Source organism: Leptidea sinapis, chromosome 2 (assembly GCF_905404315.1).
Source record: "Leptidea sinapis chromosome 2, ilLepSina1.1, whole genome shotgun sequence".
NCBI lineage: Eukaryota > Metazoa > Arthropoda > Insecta > Lepidoptera > Pieridae > Leptidea > Leptidea sinapis.
The window spans coordinates 26,337,303-26,360,355 of NC_066266.1; the positions used below are offsets into that span (position 1 = coordinate 26,337,303).

The window sequence follows — 23,053 nt, forward strand, 5'->3', positions numbered from 1 at the left end:
CAATTTTGTAAAAATCTTGCAATAATGGCTAAGACAATTAATTATTAAATTATGAATACGGCTGTATGGGCTTGAACCCTTTGCCTGTCCTAATAAAGGACGAAGAAACCAATAACTAATGACGCAAACGTCTTCTTGACGCGTATGCGTTTGGGCCACGTTTGCTCTCCTGTTCAACTGGCGAAATTTGGAATTGTGAATAGTGATCTGTGTGAATGTGGTGAGTTGGGTGACCTGAACCATATATTTTTATCATGCCCAAAATATAACCGGGAATCGTTATACCCGGGTCTTATTCAGTGTCATATCCCACTTCCTACTTCTGTTGACATCCTCTTATCCTCTGATAAACCTTGTGTATATAAACCTCTCCTCATTTATCCTATTAAATGATATTAAACTGTAAATAACTAGTATAAGTAATAAGTATTCCATTATATATTATTTTCTATCCTTTCCTGATCCTATCAAAAATTTCGTTTGTTATTTTCTATTTTTTTCTAAGTAAATAAGTTTCCTCCGTTTTAAAAAGAAATAAACAAAAACTTGACAATGGCTCAATCGCTTAACGCGCAGAGCCAATAAACCACGAAGAAGAAGAAGACGCAAACGTCAGAAAATTTTAGGAACCAACTTCAACCTGTTACACAAACATAAAATATTACAGTGTTGCGCGAGCACCTTCCAATTTCACTCGCATCATTATTTTTATAACTTGCCTAAAGAAGTGTAACTTCAAAAATTACAAAAACAGACGGACATGAAAACAGTTTTTTAATTTGAAATTACCTACACGTGCACGCCACCCTAAAAATACCTCAGCATTCGTTAGAAAACTAGTATATACATCCTGCGTGACTGGTCCGACCGGTCGGAAAGTACTAGGCGCTCATAATCGCGGTATAGATAACTGTGTGTTGTTTACAAGCGACGAGACGCGACGCTAGCCAACATGTTTGTAAACTGTTGCCCTTATGAAGCGCTGATATTATCGATCGGGAATGTAGCTGGAATTTTGAACGGATAACCTGTTTTGTTTTTCGATAGGGTACTTGTAAGCCTTGCAATAAAACGGGCTTGGTTACGTTAAGTTCATTTTATCTACACCCATGTATAATAAAAATACTTTTACGAACCACTTGAATACATATATTCAATTATTTCACTATAATCACAACTATATACAAGTAACATTAAATGATTTACAACAATTGGGCAGTCGGGTGACAGGCAGTCAGTACGTCCGATACTTTCGACTGCCCCAACAAGAGGTGCCCAATAGATGAGAGCAATTTGTAAGAGTTACCCTACTACCAACCTTAATAATACGATAAAAAGGCATAAAAGGCATTTATTTTCTCAAAATCGATTCCTTTAGAATTCTTTTTGATGTCATTTCTAATAACTACTAGATACTACCACCGCTTCGGAAACAAATGGCGCTCTGAGAGAGAAGAAGCATCGCAAGAAACTCTCCGAGCATTCTTTTTTTGCGCTCTTTTCAATAAAAATATACAATATTGTACAGTCATTTCTATCGCTGTAAAATAATCACAATCTAGTCCCAGGCTGTCCGGTCATTTAGATATTCAGCTGCCGAGTAATAGGATTTACGACAGAGCAATTTTTTTTATAAAACATTTAAATTTATTTATAGATAATGCCTGAACAGTGGCTGGGACTTTATTATAGAAGTGTATACATTTACCCTTAAAGCTATTATGAATCTTACGAAACTACCAACATCATAATAAAGTGACATCACTAAGATTTTCCATGTGATTATATTATATTACAATTACTTAAACAATATAATATTAACAGGTTACAAATGATTCTATTAATATTATCATAACTGAATGTTGGTACTAATTGGAATGTCGAATAACCATTACACATGCTTTAAATCCTCTATTAAAAATTCTGAAACAGTAAGCTTATTGCAAACATTGAATCACCCAATGTTCTAATAACCATTACATCACCCAAACAGATGATGTAATGTTGTGCTGAATTTCATAATAACACTCCGTTGTTTTTTTTTTCGATCCCTCCATGCGAAAGAGTTTCAACAGACAGCCACATTCTTATTGCTCGATGCGCGCTATCTGTATGAATTTCAAAAAAATAACATTTTCGTTTACGCGCGTTCCACACTACCAGAACGTCGCGCGCTGGAAAAAAGTAGGTTATTCGAATTCCCGCCATTTTTCTTCGTTATTTTTATTGTTTTGTTTACAAAAAAAAAGAGCGATTGAAGTTTTGACAGCACACCGCCAAATATTTTAAACGCTGCAAAGAACTTAATATTGTAGTGAATTTTAATAATTGCACTATACAAAATGTAAATTACAGCTAAAATAAATAATTCTTTCATTAATACTATAAGTTTGTTTGTATATAATCAGTAATGGATGATATTAGGTTACTACTAGGTCTGGCTGTTTTAATGTTAGCAGTAAGCTAAATGTTTCAGAATTTTTTTAGAGGATTCAAAATATTATCGGTGTAGATAGCCTTGTACGCAACTGTTGATAATTAGGTATTATCATAACCCACACACGGACTTGTAAAAAAAGAAGGACTCCGCGCCGTGATATTAACACGTGAAACACCTTTAAGCTAGTGTGTGGGCGGTTACGGGGGCATACTAGTTACACAAAATTTTTTCTCCCTTAAATAATCATATATCCACAAATACTTTTATATTATTGTTTTTACACTTTACACACAACGCACGACCGCATTTTTTAAATATTTTATTGCGACGCAAACTGATCTGTCACAGACGACAGCAAATCTCATAATGGCGGCCGCTTGGCTTGTAGTAGTGTAAGTGCATGCGTGGGGCTATGTATTTACACGTTTACCGGCTTGTTATGGTGCCTCACTAATATGTAAGGTGACACGGAGTCCTTATTTTTTTACTCGTACATTGGTATTTTAATACCCATTATTACATAAACTTGCATAAATAACTATTAAAGGTTTTGTTGAGCGAGCTGGCTAAATACAGTATTTTCCAACGGCGAGTAATTTCTTGGAGCACAGTTTGAATTTTGTTCAACGAAATCGAAACCAAAAACGATATGGCCGTGCGGTCTTTCATTCATCACTCTTGTGGTAGTAACCGGTTAAATAAACTTGGTAGAATGTTAAACCTGAGAATAAACCAAGAATATGCAAAATGTTTACAAAAAAAAACGATTTTTTGAAACCACGATAAAAGTGAAACGTTTTTTCACATTGTAGACATTTAACTAAAAATATTTGGAATAATATTCCATTAAGGGTATACAAATCGCTTTATCAATCTTAATTTTATACTTGGAAAATTGGAATGATAATGGGAAATAATAAAAGTAGACTAAGTCTCTAATTAATATTTTTATTGAACTCTCTGTCTTAAGCCCTAGTTAAAAATATTGAATAAAAGTTTCACTTTAATAAACATTTCGTTTAAGATTGGTTCGTTCGGACGTATAACGTTTCCCGCGTTTATTTGCAAGGTTGCTTGTCATTCGGAACACTTCATAATTATCATTGTATTGTCAATGTTTTATTTGTAAGGCCGATAATGTTCAAAATATAAATACAAACCAATTTTACCTGGTCATAATCGATATTTTACTTTATTATCACCTGATTAGTAAGATATAACCGACGCGGCGGCCATGTTTTAATTGTGGGTTTTGTCCCACGAATATTATTGTAATTGTAAAACTTCTTTAGGCGTGACTTGGGTTTAACTCAGAATATTTTTCGGACGGAAGTAACATCAGTACTTCCGGCAGAAATTAAGTCAATTGAAACAATTTTTAACCATTATAATTTAATGTTATAAAAAAATTATTTCCAATTTCTCAGTAATATTTTCTGTAAATCTCCAAGTGTATTTGTTTAGTTAAGACTACTTTTTGTAATAAATAATAAATAAAAGTTCTCAGTCTGACGTTTGCGACAGTCGTTAATTTTTCTTCGTCCATCGGACAGGCAAAAGGTCCGAGCCCATACAGCCATATACGTTAATATTCAATAACAACGTTATAATATTAATATGTGTTTAAGTTTATTTATTTATTCAAGTAGTTAAGTAACATTAGATACACAATTAATCTTACACGAAACATTAATTAATTATTATGTTATAATAAGTAGTGTTATAATAATATAGACAGGGCTATGCTCGGAGTTTGTGCTTTGTGCCCTGGGCTTCCTCGGGGCATTAAAGGAATAGGAAAGAACCAGGCCCAAGGGGGTAGGAGGTGACTAAGGGCAATTACAAATGGGAGGCTCCTTTGCACAGGATGCCGGCTAGATTATGGGTACCACAACGGCACCTATTTCTGTCGTGAAGCATTAGTGAAATTACTGGGCAAATTATTACGATACACTTAAAGTAAATAAATTCTGAATCTATGCAATTCGCGGTGTTTACGGTCTTTGAATGTATAATTTACTTTTTTTATTATAATTTAATTTACTTTAACTAATTTTAAACTGTTGTTAATTAAACATTTAAGTGGTTGTTATCGTAATAAGTTATCGATCTATTGAAACAATAATAGGCAGTTATTTTATTTATCAATTATAGGCAATAAATAGCCTCCACTAACAATGAGATAATAAACAAAAAAATAAAAAATAGGACGCGTGAATTGCAATTTCCATACAAACTTCTGTTTGAAAAATGCCGTCGTGTGTTGTGAAAAAGTGTAAAAACGATACTATATAAATATTTATGGCCATATATGATTATTTAAAGGAGAAAAAACTGTGTAACTAGTATCCCCGTAACCTCACACACACTAGCATAACGGTGCTTCACTTGCTAATATCACGGCGCGGATTCCTTCTTTTTTACTCGTCAAAGATTTATAAATAAATCACTGGGCCCATTATTGTCACACGCCAACTTATATAAGTATTTTGACAGGCTGTGGTAAACAACATGTGCCCGTGTCGATGTCGGCCTAACCTTCACGGTTCATGATTTCCTGGTACCCGATACGCGTATCGTAAATCTAGTCAAGCTGAAATCGATCGGTATTTGATGGCCAGCTCATCTTCGGTGGTGTCCTTATTTATTTTAAGACTAGATAATACCATTCGATTTTGTCCGCGTAAAATTCGTATCGCGCTGTCGAGGATCAGAGATATTTACAATAACGGTATACCTCTGAAAATATGCACGAATTTAATATTTCATTTATGACAATTAGGGACGAGGCAAGCAAGAACGTTCAGCTGATGGAAACTGATACGGCCTGCCCATTACAATGCAGTGCCGCTCAAGATTCTTGAAATACCCAAAAATTCTGAGCGGCACTACAATTGCGCTTGTCACCTTGAGACATAAGACGTTAAGTCTCTTTTGCCCAGTAATTTCACTAATGCTTCACGACAGAAATAGGCGCCGTTGTGGTATCCATAATCGTGCCGGCCTCCTGTGCAAAGGAGCCTCCCACTGGTGAAAAAATAAGCAATTAATAAGGATTGGTTTAGTAATTAAGTCATGAAAGCGAAACATACAAACTGACATTCGCTTATCATAATAGATATACGGACGTTTTCAATAACCTATCTAGCCGTAGTTTAACTTATTAGAGGTAGACAAATCTATCCTTTTACGCTAACTTATATTTCAATAACCTATCGACATAAAGCATTCCGGCCTTACAAATAAAATTAGTATAAAGTTATAACTATGCATAAATCAAGAATATGTAAAATGATTACAAATAGACATTCTGCTTACGAATGGTTTGTTCGGACGTATAACGTTTCCCGCGCTTATTTGCAAGGCAGCTTGTCATTAGGAAAACTTTGTTATTGTCATTGTATTGACAGTGTTGTCAACGATATTAAACATAGCTATGAATAGATAAGATCATGTCATTAAACGGTGACAGCAATGAAGTCGTAACTAGAAATACATAATTTAAAACGGCCGACAGCTGGATACATTTCAATTCAACTTTTAAATTAAACAAAAAAAAAGACAGCTGTCATGTCTGACACTTTTTGTAAATAATATGAGTGAGATTATTTTAGTCTATCACTAGTTAATGACCGCGACTTTGTCCGCGTAGATAAAGGGTTTTTTAAAAATAATAGACAAGTTTGGTATTGAAGATTATCCCATGGCCTGTTCTAGTGCTAATTCCAGTTTTCGCTCCCGTTCCCAACATATTATATGAATGTTATTTCGAGGAAGATTGCTATGGCAAACTAAACCTACTATTGGTATAGTTATAGGTCGTCGACGTGAATTTCAGTATCTCAAAAATACTGGAATGGGAATGGATTTTTCCGAGATTAAATGTTAACTGTGTCCTTTCCCAAGCTCTAGTCTTTCGCTGTACCAAATTTCGACAAAATCGCTTCAGTAGCTCCTGCGCAAAAGCGTAACAAACAAACTAACATCGTAATTTACAATATTAGAAGGGATTAATAGTTTTCGCAGCGCAAGCGATGTAAAAATATTGTAGGTAAATTTTTTACCTATTGACATTGGTTTTGTAGTTTTAGTAAGGATCAATTGTGTGTCTTCTACCGCATTTATCACGGGGAGTGTTCCGAAGAGCTGTTTAACCAGATTCCTGCCGCCGAATTCCACCTTCGCACGACACGCCACAAGTTAGGATATCATCGCCACCATCTGGATGTGTGACGGTCCTCTACAGTGCGGTTTTCAAGGAGCTTTCTTCAACGTACCACAAAGCTGTGGAATGAGCTTCCTTGTGCGGTGTTTCCGGGACGATACGACATGGGTACCTTCAAAAAAAAAGCGCGTACACCTTAAATGCCCGCAACGCTCTTGTGTTTCCTCTGGTGTTGCAAGAGAATGTGGGCGGCGGTGATCACTTAACACCAGGTGACCCGTACGCTCGTGTGTCCTCCTATTCCAATAAAAAAAGGATCCTTATTTTTTGGAAATGTAATATAGCCCATGTCACCCGGGGATAGTGTAGCTTCCCAACAGTGAAAGATTAAGTTTTTTAGAATAGATGATTTCTGAGAAGCCTTCCAATGCCTGGGACAAAATAATTACTATTTTATAGCAATAACATATAGAACTTAAGATTAAGGATTGGTGTCGGTTGCGATCCAAATAGATAACGCAGGCGTAGTCGCAAAGTGCGACAACTAATATTACGCCCAAGTGGGCGTACTCGAGCCACTCCCGAACAATGTGTGACGTTGACGTGCCACATGTTCTGTTAAACTTTGCTAATAATTGACACTAAAATGCCGGATTGCGTAGTAAAACTTTGGAAAAATAATACTACTATATATGAGAAAGACACTATATTATTAATTTCAATATAAAATAACACGAAGCGTAAGTTACAAAATTCGAAAGATGCCCTTGAGTGTCAAGATGACACGCACACAAGCATCTGATAGTTGCTGTAATAAAAAAAGCTATTGTTCTTAGGTAGTGCGGTATTTAGTTAGAGCGCAGCGGATACCAATCCTTAATCTAAGATATAGAATTATAATGCACCCTGCACCCTCGAGAACCTCGGATTCGATATCCATATTGTTGAAATCATTATTTTTGCGCCGTGACCATCTTGGATTTGAAAAATGATCCCAAATTCGTTCTCTGCACCCTCGAGAACAGATAGGATATCGATATTGTTGAAAAAGCAATTCGCGCAGCGGCCAAAATAATAGTTTTATATAATAATAGCTGGCAACGGCCTCTCTATCGTCTCGCTTTTTCGTATCATTGAGTTTCAAATCACAACGATTCTAAAGAAGTTACACTTCAAAGAAAAAGCTCGTGGTAACAAAATTCAAAAGTTGATTTTGAGAAAAACAATCCCTTAATGCCTTATATGCCACAAAACAAAATTTATTTAAGGATAAATAATATTTCATCTCATATATCTATGTATACAGGAAGTCCCACGGCTATGCCAGATGGAGGGGAAGCACCTAAAATATTGTAGATGTAACATTCATTGAAAATAGACTTTATGTTAATTTAAAAACAATTTAAACTGCGTTCATAGATTTTTTTAAATAATTGCCTGATTAGAAACTGCAAACCGTACTGACGCAACAAGACAAGCGCGAGGGGGGCGAAAAGGGAACGGGGGGCAGTAGTAGCCGTATAGTAGCCGTCATTTAAAGTAAAATTATATTATAAAGGTACTGATAGACTTGTGAATTCACTTGGAACAGAACATCGAGCATTCGCCGCAAATTCGTCGAACTGCGGCTTTTAGCGATTTCTACGCAAAAAAACCGCTAAAATCATATCATTTTTGGTTACGAGTAAGAGAGACAAACTTATGCAACGACTGTAGAGCGTCATCTCTTTCTCACACCGCGCACTTCACGTTCATTCTTCATAAGCGATCCAAACGCCATTCAGTAAAAGGCAGTTCATGGTACGAATTCTAGTGATTCAGTTTAGGTACCTAAATAGCAAAGAATACTTACGCGATAATCTCTATTAAATAATGAGACTTAACGGTATGCATATGGACAACATTAAAAGAGTTAAAAAGAAACATAGGCTTCGGAAGTAAAGTAATTCGTGGATTGATCCATGACACGGCAAAAAGCTCGAACCTACTGTGAAATATATAACTTCTTACAGGCTGGTAAACCGCTTCGTAACGTAACGCGTTACGGCGCCAGTCTGTCTGGCTTCCCTTTCTCTCACGCACACGGCAGCGGTAGACAGGCTCCTCCTCTCTCACTCCAACCAATTGTTACTTTTATAGGATTAAATAATGACACTTACAATGTACATACACAAAATTCTAATGAACATATTCGACTAAGAATAAAATATATTTTATAATAAAGAAAATATTTTATTTTATTTGCTTCACATCGTTGGAATGCTCATTAAAACTTAACGCGCTCCAGTCTATTAGCACCTTAAGTTTCTTTAATAACATGAAAATTTATGTCTAGAAAATACCAGGATAACATAAATCGCAAGCAGCTCACCTGCCCTTCATGCTCGAAGCTCTGGAGTGTCGTACCGACGAGTCCCGGCTCTCTCGCTGGGCCTCGCGCAAAAGCCTTATGTACTCATTCTCTGCTCCGCCAGAGTTCAGCTCAACCCACGACTCTGGAAAAAAATGCACATCATTTATATTACGCTCTAGGATTCCTACGATTACTAATGTATACCTTGTACACTTGTCTCGTCTTGCACCCATAGTATACAGGCTATGCCTAGTTTGGGGCAAGATTATTTGTTTCCAGTAAAAAGATCTTTAATATATCTAATATCTTTAAATGAGCAATTCTTGTATATATATTCTGAATCTCGGAAACGGCTCCAACGATTTTAATAAAATTTAGTATACAGGTAGTTTCGGGGGCGAGAATTCGACCTAGCTAGGTTTCAATATTAAAAAATGTAATTTATCCGTGTTTTATATATATATATTATATACACAAGACTATAATAGCTCAGATGGGACATTGGGTGATCCGGAAAGCAGACCCTGGTTCGAATCCAGATGTCCTATAGTATTTTTTTTTTTCAAGTTTTGTACATTCTTAAAAATCCGAGCAAGGCTCGGTCGTCCAGATATTATAAATTACATGTACGTGACATGTTATTTATAATATCTGGACGACCTTTTTATAATATAATATCTTTTTGTCCGCGATGGACTCCTAAACTAATGAACGGATTTTAATCGGGATTACTTTATGGAGTGCAGTTTAGTCCAACTTGAGAGATAGGATAGTTTTTATTTCGATTCGGTACCCATAATTATTTTTATTTCCAATATTTGTTTTGTATGGACATATTTTCAATGAGAGAATTTATTGACGCACGGTTTGATAGTTCTGCAGTGAAACAATTTCATTATCGGCCTTTTTTAATAACATATATATCCTTAGTTTGACTTACTAGAGGTAGACAATAGATAGCATTGGACTATAAATATATTGGACATAACTATGGATAGAAAAGATTTTGTCATTAAACGGTGACAGCAATGTATTCGAAAGTTAAATTAACGGTCGTTAGGTTATAGAAAACGGCCGTATAACAACAGCGAGCATATTTTACGAAATAATTCTTGATGTTATGAAATATTATTGACAAATTCATAAAAAAATCAGTATCATTTTATTTATTATGTACAGAACAACGTCTGTCGGGTCAGCTAGTAATATATATATATAAATTCCTCTTTAAAAACAATTCAGTACTACTAACATTATTCACTATGACTTGTTGTATTATATTTGTCGGAAATGGACCATTCGTTATCGGCAAGTTACGCTGTGTGAACATACTTAGTTATGTACTAAAATAGAATTACTAATAGATAAGGTGTTTATTTTCTGGCGTTCAGTTTGATATTATTGCACGCCTGTGAGAAATAGTGAATTATATTTCAATAACAATTATTCCAAACAATTTGCTATATGAAAATATATTGAAGTAGGCGTTACTTTGCGGAAATCCATAATTATACAAATGATTTTAGTTTTCTTTAAAGGCATAAAAAGGGATAAAAGGCATTTATTTTCTCAAAATTGATTCCTTTAGAATTCTTTTTGATGTCATTTCTTATACTACTAGATACTACTACCGCTTCGGAAACAAATGGCGCTCTGAGAGAGAAGAAGCGGCGCAAGAAACTCTCCCAGCATTCTTTTTTTTGCGCTCTTTTCAATAAAAATATACAATATAGGTACTTTAGTGTTAATTCCGCCAATATTTGACTCATGCCATGAGTCTCGTGCCAGATTTTGGCGAGACAACACGTCCTGAGGATACCTCGTGTAGAGGCGAAACACGTGTAGAATTGTTTAAAGACAAATATTGGCGGAATTAACACTAAAGAAAACTCTATTCATTTATATAATTTGCTATATTATTAAAGTAAAACCCTCACTTCTAGGATTAATACACAAATAAAATTTAAAAAAACACTTTTATGAACGATGCGAGACTCGAGCTCAAGACCTCTGGCGTTCCGTGCCAATGCTCTCCCAACTGAGCTAACCGCTCGAGTGACGTATCGTCTTACAATCGTGTATGCATTGTTCAACTCTCAAGTTGTGGCTTCATCTACAGGATCTACTTTACAGTTGATAACCTGCTCAACCCCAATTTTCGCATATTAGAAAATTGACTTGTAAATCTAAACAACAAATGACGATACGTCACTCGAGCCTAAAGCACGGAACGCCAGAGGTCGCGGGTTCGATTCCCGCATCGTTCATAAAAATTTTGTTTTCAAACAATTATTCCGTTGAATAATTAAATAATTAAAAATAATCTCTTCTGGACGTGGGTGTGTGGCAGGGAAATTGGTCGAAAAAAATATCATAGCGGATTTTTTATTTACTATCGAAATGATCATTCAGAAATACGTTTTTATTTCAACTTCAACCAATTAAACAAGATTACACTTTTCCGATTGCTCTAGACACTATTGCCAGATACGTACATCATTTTTTTTCTATTGACAGAATGGCTTCTGTCGTGTCAGCTGGTTAATATTATGATATTTTAAAAGCGGTCACATATTTCGTATAATATATTGGAATTATTTAAAAACCTGATATTATTAGTACCTATATGGGTTATTAACATATAAAATGTGGTTTTATAAAAAATCTTTGTAAGAAATCCTTATGGAGTAACCCTTTTATAACCGGTTTCATAGCTATTTATAAATAATCGGCATTAGCATTCTTCTACGAACGTCTCGAATACCTGCACTACGTAAAGGTCACTCGCTATTGTTTATTATGCCCTGGTACTTTTTAACTATTCAAAACTGCATTTGTTGTAAGAATTTTAGGCCATTTATTTCACTAGCATTGGTTAAATGTTGAAATGCTTCCATAAATAAGTAAATTGATAAACAACGGCAACGCTCCTGTGATTCCTCTGGTGTTGCAAGAGAATTTGGGCGGCGTTGATCACTTAACACCAGGTGACCCGTACGCTCGTGTGTCCTTCTTATCCATTATTAAAAAAAACAAAATTCTTCGACTAGTAGGCATAAAAACGAATCGAGTTGTCATCATACATATATCCATGAATCGGAAACCAACACCAATATTCATTCCAATGTTTGCGGCTACCGGGATTTGAACCAGGGACCTCTGGCTCAGTAGGCAGTGTTACTAGCCACTGGGCTATATGGGTAGTCGAATTAGTGTAATTGATCATAAAAAACTATGTTAATTAAAGATATCTCTTAATTATTTCATAATAAACACGGAAATAAACATACTAGGAATATAACGAATTTTTTGTGACGGGGTATAATTTATCGATGTTTTATGGGATGTTTTTCTGGCATTTTTATCGATTAATTCGCCCCCTGCGAATACTTAATCAACTCTACATTTAAATAACCGTTATTTTTACGTTAGAGTTAAGTTATTCCTAACATAAATCAAATCAAAATCACTTTATTCACGTAGATCACGGATATGACACTTATGAATGTCAAAAAATAGTTTTCTTATTGTTTCTACCGCAAATTCGTAAAGGGTTGAGCTAATGAGAAAAAATACCAAGACAGTCATTGCCACTCTTTCATTTCAATTACAATCTTAATATATATAAATTAAGTGACACGTTGTACTTCCGCGATGGACTCCTAAAGTAATGAACGGATTTTAATGGGGATTACTTCATGGAGTGCATTTTAGTCCAACTTGAGAGAGAGGATAGTTTTTATTTCGATTTGGGACCCATAATTATTTTTATTTTCCAATATTTGTTTTGTATGGACATATTTTATATGAGAGAATTTATTGACGTAAGGTTTGACAGTTCTTCTGTGAAATAATTTCATTTTAACAACAAGAAGCATATGTTACGAATTAATTCTTGATGTTATGAAAAATTATTGACAAATTCATAAAAAAACAATATTTTATTTATTATGTACAGAACAACGTCTGTCTAGTCAGCTAGTATAATATAATATGTAAAGTGATGCAACAAACATACTCAAACGTCAAATAGGCAATGCCTTACACGAGTAAGTAACAAAAGTAAATGTAAATTAATACTAAAGTTATTGAGTACAGTAGCTGCATCATCCACACGCACCGTAAATAAATAAAGGTATTCTGTGAGCTTTTAATACCTACCTACATTACAATATGTACCTACGAATCGCAAATAATAATAATTTTACGATATTCGAACGAAAACATATTGTTCTCTCGACTATCAGATACACTTGTAAGATAACTGATAAACAAACACGCGTAAAACTTCCGTAAATAGAAAAATATCTAGGTAACACTGAAAACGTTTAGAAAATGAAAATCGGCTCAATGTAGAAAGTTGCCAATACTTTTATTGTATTTTGAAGTAATCTACGTTCCTCTTTACACATCGTCGCATTCGATGGAACCACTGAGAAAAGCAGTGGGCCCATTCTTCCTCAGGGGTCCCTTCTATGGCATTTTCGTACGCTTTCATCGCATCTTCCGGGCTCGTAAAGCGAATACCTCGAATTTTATCTTTAGTTCTTGGGAGAAAATAAAAGTCGCAGGGCGCCAGCTCAGGACTGTATGGCGGATGACTCATTATCTCGACAACTGCCATAGTCAAATATTCATCAGTCCGTTTTGCGGAGTGCGCTGAAGCATTGTAGTGGTGAAGGAGGATCCTGCTTCTAGAGCGCTGCTGTTGAATTTTTTCCAAGACAACAAGCAAACAGCGATTGACATACCAGTCTGAAGTAACTATCCTTCCATCTTCTAGCACAACAGTCGCGAAATGACCACTCCGACCAAAGAATGAAGCAATCATCTTTTTTCCTTGACTTCTCCCTTTCTTTACCTTAGTTAGCCGATCCTCGAAAGGAAACACCCACTGAGCTGATTGTCTTTTGGTTTCGGGTTCGTAGCAATAAATTCAGCTTTCATCACCTATGACGATGTCAAATACAGCATTTGTGTCACCGCCGTTGAACTTATCTAACATTTGGCGACACCAGTTCATGCGGAAGGTGTTTTTGGTCGACGATTAGAGAATGGGGAATCCATCTGGTACAAAGCTTCCTGACGCCTAAATGTTCGTGTATTATATTTTGAACTTGACTCATACCGATGCCTAGGCTTGCCCGTATCTACTGATAGGTCACTCTCTTATCTTCCTCTATCATGCGTCGCACAGCACTGATGTTATCTTCAGTAGTCGCTGTTAAAGGACGTCCCTCGCGCGGATCATCATTGAGATAGCTACGGCCACGCTTCGACTCGTTAAACCAATTGTAAATTGTGGCACTAGATGGGGCTTCAGTAAGAAATGCTTATAGCAGCCTATCATAGCTTTGTTGTTGAGTAAGCCCACAACGAAAGTATGAAATCATTTACCGAAAATTTTCTCGCGTTAGGTTCATTTTCATATGTTACAAGAGTTTTAGATTTGCCGCCAACTCACAAAAGCAAATGACAAATGAATGCAATATTATACTAAATTAGGTTACCAAAGAGTTCTATAATTGAAATTCAAAAAAAGTTTTCATTATCAATGTTTCTAACTGGCCAGTCCAAAAGATTTTCAGTGTTACCCACGAAATAGGAATAAATATTCATTTCTCATACTCAGCGTTTTACTGCCCAAAAGAAAAAGATGCACCTTTGGGCGGGAAAAATCCGCAGTAATCCCTCTCTATGGCGGGAATAAAATTTTAAAAAAAGCGGCCAAGTGCGAGTCGTACTCTCCCATGAAGGGTCCCGTAGCTGCAAGTACAACTGACTAGATCTCGTTTAAACCAATTTTCTGTGGAAGATTGCATGTACCAATTTTCTGTGGAAGATGTAATGTACATCATATATTTTTTTTAATTTTATCATTCTCTTATTTTAGAAGTTACAGAGGGGTGGACACACTATTTACCACTTGGGAAGTGTCTCTCGCGCAAACCATTCAGTTTAGAAAAAACTTACATTAAAAACCTCAATATCATTTTTGAAGAACTATCCATAGATACTCCACACGTATGGGTTTGATGAAAAATTTTTATTGAGTTTAAGTTTAAAGTCTAAGTATGGGGAACCGACAAAATTTATTGTTTATTTTCTACTTATGTGTAAAAATCTTAATGCAGTTCAAAGAATACATCTACATTCAAAGTTTCAACAGTTAGTTCTTAAAGTTTCGGAAAAAAGTGGCTGTGACATACGGACGGACAGACTCACATATATGACGAATCCATAAGGGTTCCGTTTCTAGCCATTAGGCTACGGAACCTTAAAAATGTATTAAATCTAAATCGTAATCTGATTATTGAGTGGAAAATGCTGCTTCCCTCCATGGAAAGGGGAAAAACTTATACAAATTACTTTCCACCTAAGGGCCGGAATGAACTTCAAAACTATAACTGCTTTCAGCTGTGCAGAGTTCTATGTAAAAAAACTAATTAAAAAAAAGCTGTGGCCATGTGACTTTCTAAACAGCCAGTGTGAACTTAGCGCAAACTTCTTTGAGCGGAATAAGCCGCAACAATTACGCAGTGAGTTCCATATTTAAAATTTAAAAAGTCGTAATAAATTGTCCTAATTTGACAATTAATTTCAAATAGGTACTACTTATATTATGATATATTTTCAATAAATAGTTTAGATAAACAACTAGTTTTATTTTCCTCATATTCGACATGAAAAGTAAAGTGTTTAACACGGGTAAAAGAATCAATTCCTACTCGGACTATAGCCCTATAAAAAACATGGCCCTGCGAATGTAAAACCAGCCAGTGTGAATTTCAGTGGTCTGGCCTGCGGCTGTGACGTGATCCGTATATAAAATTATAGATGCACCTAAGATAATTTAAACGTCTAGATAGTCTCTTGCTGTTAGACAACCGATAAAAACAGGCCAGGAATATTAATTTAGTGTGCGTCTTACACTCGCGATTTGTATGACACTTTGTGTCAGTGTGCGAGAATTGGTTAAAATAGAGGTTAGTTCCTAAAGTCTAATTTTTTCGACATTTTCACAGCAGTCATAGTCTATCTAGCGTAGGTCCTAAAGAAGCATTAAGAGAAAAATTTAAAGAAATAAACTTTTTGACTGTTGCTTCTCATCTTGATAATGTTCTATTTGTTCATAAGCACATTGAGGAATTTGCTAGACAATCATAACACGAGGAACAAACATAAACTTGTTATGCCTACTACTCGGTTAAGTCGAGTTAGTTAGTATTTTATTGAGCGATGTATATGCTTTTACAACACGATCCCAGAAAATTTACAAAACAAGTGCGTTAAGAAATTTAATAGAATTGTTAAAAAACCTTTGTGTGGGACAGGTTATTATAACATTTCTTAATGATACCACAGACTGGGAATGAAGGGAACACCCTCGGGCTCTTTAATGTACGACGATATCACATTGTAATCCATATTTCTATATTTAAAAAACCCACTGAGTTTCTTGCGCCCATTTTTCCCAGGTCTGAGGCAGTCTATTTAGAGTGGGTAGTTTTTGACGTTTAATGGATGATTTTAAATCCTATTTTCAATAAAGATATTTCCATTTGATTTACATTTACAAGGCATATTCACCATGGCTGCTCCCCTCTCTGCCCGCCGGCGCGAGTACGGATACCTACGTTCTTCGGTTTTATGTTAGCCTGGTACCTTTAAATATTAAATTGTTGACAATAATTGCTGTTCTTAGCATCTTGTCTAGTAATTATACATAAGCGGTTTTACAAATAAAATTTGCATAAAGTTATTAACTAATCATAAACCAAGAAAATGCAAAATGATTACAAATAGACAATTCGGACGTTGAACGTTTCCCGCGTTTATTTGCAAGTCAGCTTGTCATTCGGAAAACTTCAGAATTATCATTGTATTGACAGTGTTGTCAACGATATTGTAAACATTTTGCATATTCTTTGTTTATGCGTAGTTATAACTTTATACCAAGTTTATTTGTAAGGCCGAAGAAGTCTTTGTCGCAAACAATTATTATTACTATCGTCTGGACCGTAGCGAGTACGACGCCGGACGGATTGGTGCGAAACGACCAGACCGTCCGACGGTCCAGCCGTACCAAATCCGATCATGTGTTTAGGTTATTAGACTCAAACAATCTAATATTATTCAAGTTTCCTTGATTATATTTTGTACTTTATCAACAGTCATTTGTTGCAAAATAACATATTAGGTTCGATTTGGCCACGGTCCATACAGTATTGTATACATTGCAAAACAATAACACCATTTACTTTCAACGGATTTAGCTGACCCGAGAGACTGTGTTGTTCTGTACATAATAAATAATACTGTTTCTATGTATTTTTCAATAATATTTCATAACATCAAGAATTATTTCGTAAAATACGCTCCCTATTGTTATAATGAAATTGTTTCACAGCAGAACTGTGAAACCGTGCGCTAATATTCTTTCATACAAAATATATCCAAACAAAACATTTTTTTTTATGGAATAGGAGGACAAACGAGCGTACGGGTCACCTGTTGTTAAGTGATCACCGCCGCCCACAATCTCTTGCAACACCAGAGGAATCACAGGAGCGTTGCCGGCCTTTAAGGAAGGTGTACGCGCTTTTTTTGAAGGTACCCATGTCGTATCGTCCCGGAAACACAGCACAAGGAAGTTCATTCCACAGCTTAGTAGTACGTGGAAGAAAGCTTTTTGTAAACCGCACGGTGGAGGACCGCCACACATCTAGATGGTGGGGATGATATCCTAACTTGTGGCGTGTCGTGCGAAGGTGGAATTCGGCGGCAGGAATCAGGTTAAACAGCTCTTCGAACCACTCCCCGTGATAAATGCGGTAGAAGACACACAATGAAGCGACGTCTCTACGCAATGCCAAGTGATCCAGCCGTTCACAGAGCACTGGGTCCCCGACAATTCGGGCTGCTCTGCGTTGCACGCGGTCAAATGGATCGAGCTGATACTGGGGTGCGCCAGACCCGAGATGACAGCAATACTCCATGTGAGGCCGGACCTGCGCTTTGTAGAGCGCTAGAATGTGGGCCGGCTTGAAGTATTGCCGTGCTCTATTAATGACGCCCAGTTTCCCAATATTGGAAATAAAAATAATTATGGGTCCCACAACCAAATCAAAATTATCCTATCTCTCAAGCTGGACTAAACTGCACTCCATGAAGTAATCCCCATGAAAATCCGTTTATTAAGTTAGGAGTTCACTGATTTATATAAAAGATTTCTATTATTTGCTAACGATATCTCTATTAATGTAACGATTTGATTTAAATCACGACGAACATAATGAATAAACAACATGTGTTGTGACGTTAGTCACAAGCAATGCTTCACACGTTAATGAATCACAATACGATCTGATTGTTCCATCTGGATAATTATAGTGTAATTAAACAATAACGGATGTTTCTGTAATTAGTCGGACGTCGAATGCGATACCTACGTTCCTCGGTTTTATGTTAGCCTGGTACTTTTACATATTTAATTGTTAACTAATAAAATAATAACAATATTATTATTAAGAAGAACGCTCCACTGTACATACTAGATTCGAGCTAGGTGTGCGCGAGGCGAGGACGAGGGCCCACGCTCTTCGGTTTTATGTTCGCCTGGTACTTTTACACATTTAATTGTTAACTAATATAGTAACAGTTAAATAATTTAACATTATTAAGAAAAACGCTTGTACTGTACATACTCGATTGCAAAGAGGGAGTATTAATTATGGGCACGGGCGAGGCCAACGGCCTAAATACACTAAAATAGGCAGAGAAATCTTTCTTCAAGTGATATAAAATAATGTATGATTAAACAATAATGGATGTTTCTGCACTTAGTCCGACGTCGAATGCGATACCAACGTTCTTTAGTTATATGTTAGCCTGGTACTTTTACATATTAAATTGTTAACTAGCATAGGCAGGGAAATCTTTCTTCTTTCTTGTATTATATATATATATATATATATATATATATATATATATATAATGAGGGACGAGACGAGCAGGACATTCAGCTGGTGGTAATTGATTCTTGAAAAACCCAAAAACTCTGAGCGGCACTACAATTGCGCTCGTCACCTTGAGACATAAGGTGTTAAGTCTCATTTTCCCAGTAATTACACTAGCTACGGCGCCCTTCAGACCGAAACACAATAATGTTCACGGCAGAAATAGGCGCCGCTGTGGTACCCATAACCTAGCCGGCTTCCTGTGCAAAGGAGCCTCCCACTGGGAATATATACGAACACAACGCGTTGAGCTGATAAATAAAAGCCTCAGAAAATGGTCGAAAGTTGCTGCAAAAGACTTTACAAGAATCCGTCACGATATAGATTGATCAGCTAAAGAAAAAAGCCGCTCTAGTTGCCCGGACGTTTCAGTAGATAGTTAAAAAGTCGATACGACCGAAAACAACAGGTTAAGGATTTAAAATTTCAAAGTGCTGCAACTCGAGCCAGTCTCGAACAATGTGTGACCTTGACGTGCCACATGTTCTGTTAAACTTTGCTAATAATTGAAACTAAAACGCCGCGGTTGCGTAGTAAAAGTTTGTAACTACAAGAAATAAGAAAGACACTGGGATCACATATCATCAATCTCTATAATCTATCTATATATATAAAAATGAATTGGTGTTCGTTAGTCTCGCTAAAACTCGAGAACGGCTGGACCGATTTGGCAAATTTAGGTCTTGATTTATTTGTGGAAGTCCAGAGAAGGTTTAAAAGGTGAATAAATATGAAAATGCTCGGAATTAAATAAAAAAAACAATTTTGTTTTTCCTTTGATGTGTCCACACATAATTTCTATGAGAGAATTTATTGACGCACTGTTTGACAGTTCTGCTGTGAAACAATTTCATTACGACAGCAGGGTGCATATTTTACGAAGTAATTTTTGATGTTATGATATATTATTGACAAATTCATATAAAACATTATTTTATTTATTATATACAGAACAACAGTATTTTGTATTTTATTAATTTCAATGTAAAATGACACGAAGCGTATAGTACAAAATTCGAAAGATGCCATTGAGTGTCAAGATGCCACGCGCACAAGCGTCTAATAGTTGCCGTAATAAAAAAGCTATTGTTGTTAGGTAGTGCGGTATCTAGTTGAGTGCAACGGAGACCAACCCTTAATCTAAAGCTGGGGTCCCACGGTCCGCTATTCTACGGATCAGCTACGCACCGCAGGCAGGGCCGTTCCAACGGTGCGTGTCGGTCTGTACCGGCCTGTCGTTACTGCCAGTTCAACATGTTAAGGGTGGGGTCCCACGGCCTGTGTCATCACAGGCCAGACCATATCTTGACCGCACCTTTGAAGTTACCGACACAGACGTGTCTGTGCTATCACGGACGAGGCCGGTCGCACAGTGCGTCGTGCGAGCTGGTCTGCGTGCGTCCGCGATTTTTCAGACCATGGGACCCCAAGCTTTAGACGTACGCCAACGACTGTACGTCATATAATACGGTGACAGAACTTGAAATACACATTGATATTAACATGCGCGTTGGTGTATGGATTTGCTGCGTAGGACACTACAGAAATGATTCACGATTCACCATTGATTCAAATGTAAAACCAACTGCCGTAAATAACAAGTCGGACTCGCCCATGAAGGGTTCCGTAGCAGTAAGTAACATAATATTTTTTTTTTATATATTATTATATATTACTAGCTGACCCAGCAAACGTTGTATTGTCGATATTTAAATCGCGATACAAAAGTAACTGTTGATCGTAGATGAGTGAAAATTTGAAGTTGTGTATGTATTTTTTAATGCTGACTCATAATCAAACAAGATTGTAGCAAGAGATTGTGGGCGGCGGTGATCACTTAACAACAGGTGACCCGTACGCTCGTTTGCCTCCTATTCCATAAAAAAAAAAAACAAATTTAAATATATAACTACAAACACCGCGACATGAGAATCTTATATATCAGATTTAAATGGAAAAGGCAAAAAATTTTTGCTGTAAAATCATGCAGCGCAAATGAGCTCTCATCATTTAAAACGCATTAAAAAAACTACTTACTAGATCTAGTTCTAACCAATTGTCGGTGGAAGTTTGCATGGTAAACATATATTTTTTTTTAGTTTCATCATTCCCTTATTTCAGAAGTTACAAACATTTTACCAATTTCAAAGTGTCTCTCGCGCAAACTTTTCAGTCTAGAAAATAAATGATATTAGAAACCTCAACATTATTTTTGAAGACCTATCCATAGATACCCCACACGTATGGGTTAATGCGGTTCACAGAATACATCTACTTACCAAGTTTCAACATTATAGTTCTTATAGTTTTGGAAAAGAGTGGCTGTGACATACACGAACAGACAGATTGACGTGACGAATCTATAAGGGTTCAGTTTTTTGCCTACCGAACCCTAAAAATAAAACAAAAACATATTATTCATTTCATAACTAAGTATGAAATCACGAAATAATGTTACAACTAGAAGTACACTAATCAAAATGACAGAAGCATCAACCATTACAGCGCACTTAACTTTACTCAATACGAAGCAATTAGCCAATACGCAAAATTCCCGAAAACGCAACATCATCACAACATACCTGGCTCATCTGTCGGCACGCAAGCCTCGTACATTTTGCCAAAATGTATCCACAACAATACAAATTGCGCACTAAAATTGTCTAGTGATCACAACGGCAGCACCGGCCTCGAAGCGAAACTGGACTGTCAGTTTTAAATTTAGAATGTAAACAAAAACAAACGGCGAACCGTGAAAAGGAAAAGTCGAGAAGCGAACGGCGCCAACACGTCCGTTCGAACCGAGCGTCGACGCGAGACTGTGTGATGTCGATGTATCTATTTTCGATTTTAGAATGTAAACAAAGCGCTGTACTTGTATCGGCGATTTCTCGACGTGCAGATGTTAACGTACGCAGCCAAGGTAGTGCACCTTGATGACGTCGAAGAAGTGCATAACATACAAAACAATGGCACAAACTTGTTTTGTACATTATAATGTTTGTCTTGTAAATGTGGGAGGTTCCTTTGCACAGGATGCCGGCTAGATTATGGGTACCACAACGGCGCCTATTTCTGCCGTGAAGCAGTAATGTGTAAGCATTACTGTGTTTCGGTCTGAAGGGCGCCGTAGCTAGTGAAATTACTGGGCAAATGAGACTTAACATCTTATGTCTCAAGGTGACGAGGCACAGTAATTGTAGTGCTGCTCAGAATTTTTGGGGGTTTCAGGAATCGTCGGCGGCACTGCATTGTAATGAGCAGGGCGCATCAATTACCATCATCTGACCGTACTGCTCGTCTCGTCCCTTATTTTCATAAAAATAAATGTATTCATTGTAAGTCGCGTTCAAGATTTAATGTTATTAACCGACATCAAAAAGGAGAAGGTTCTCAATTCGGTCGGTATTTCTTTTTTATGTATGTACACCGATTACTCTGAGATTTATGATACGATTTACGTAATTCTTTTTTAGTTCGATGCGGAATAGTTGGCCCAGTAGTTTTAATTTTATGAACATTTTTTATGACAATTTTTGTTTATGTGGATGATATAATTGTTTTTTTTTGTGTACGGCTTTTTAGGAGTTTTCATTCAGGTTGTTTATATATTTATATTATTAACCGACTTAAATCCTATCAATAGGTAGCAAATATAAATAATAGTATTTTATTAATAATAAAGGTAAAGGTTTGCATAAGAGGTGTATTAAATAAATTATTTGATACTTTTCAGTTTTTGAAGTCGGTTTTTTTAAACGTACATATAAAATTTGAAAAAAAAAAATTATGAATGATGCGGGACTCGAACCCAAGACCTCCAGGGTTCCGTGCCGGTGCTCTAACCGAGCTTACCGTTCGAGTGACGTATCGTCATTAAATCTTGTATGCTTTGTTCAACTCTCAGGTTGTGGCTTCATCTACAGGATCTACTTTACAGCTGTTGATAACCTGCTCAACCCCAATATTTGCATATTAGGAAATTGACTTGAGATGTCGCTCTTGTAAATCTAAACAATTTGTTATGTTTTTAAAGTGATAACCCTCACTTCTAGGATTAATACACATATAAAATT

The 23,053-nt window shown here is 36.3% G+C and overlaps 1 protein-coding gene across 1 annotated transcript in view; it reads right to left on the reverse strand.

The window, feature by feature from the left end:
* LOC126974217 (BCL2/adenovirus E1B 19 kDa protein-interacting protein 3) overlaps positions 1 to 21,593 on the reverse strand; it is a 30,012-nt gene extending 8,419 nt beyond the window's left edge. Inside the window, exons 1-2 of the mRNA XM_050821676.1 lie at positions 21,560 to 21,593; positions 8,977 to 9,100 (exon numbers count right to left, since the gene is read on the reverse strand). Coding sequence (XP_050677633.1) covers positions 8,977 to 9,100; positions 21,560 to 21,593 — 158 coding nt within the window. The remainder of the gene's footprint in view (positions 1 to 8,976; positions 9,101 to 21,559) is intronic.
* Between the last annotated feature and the right edge of the window lie 1,460 nt (positions 21,594 to 23,053).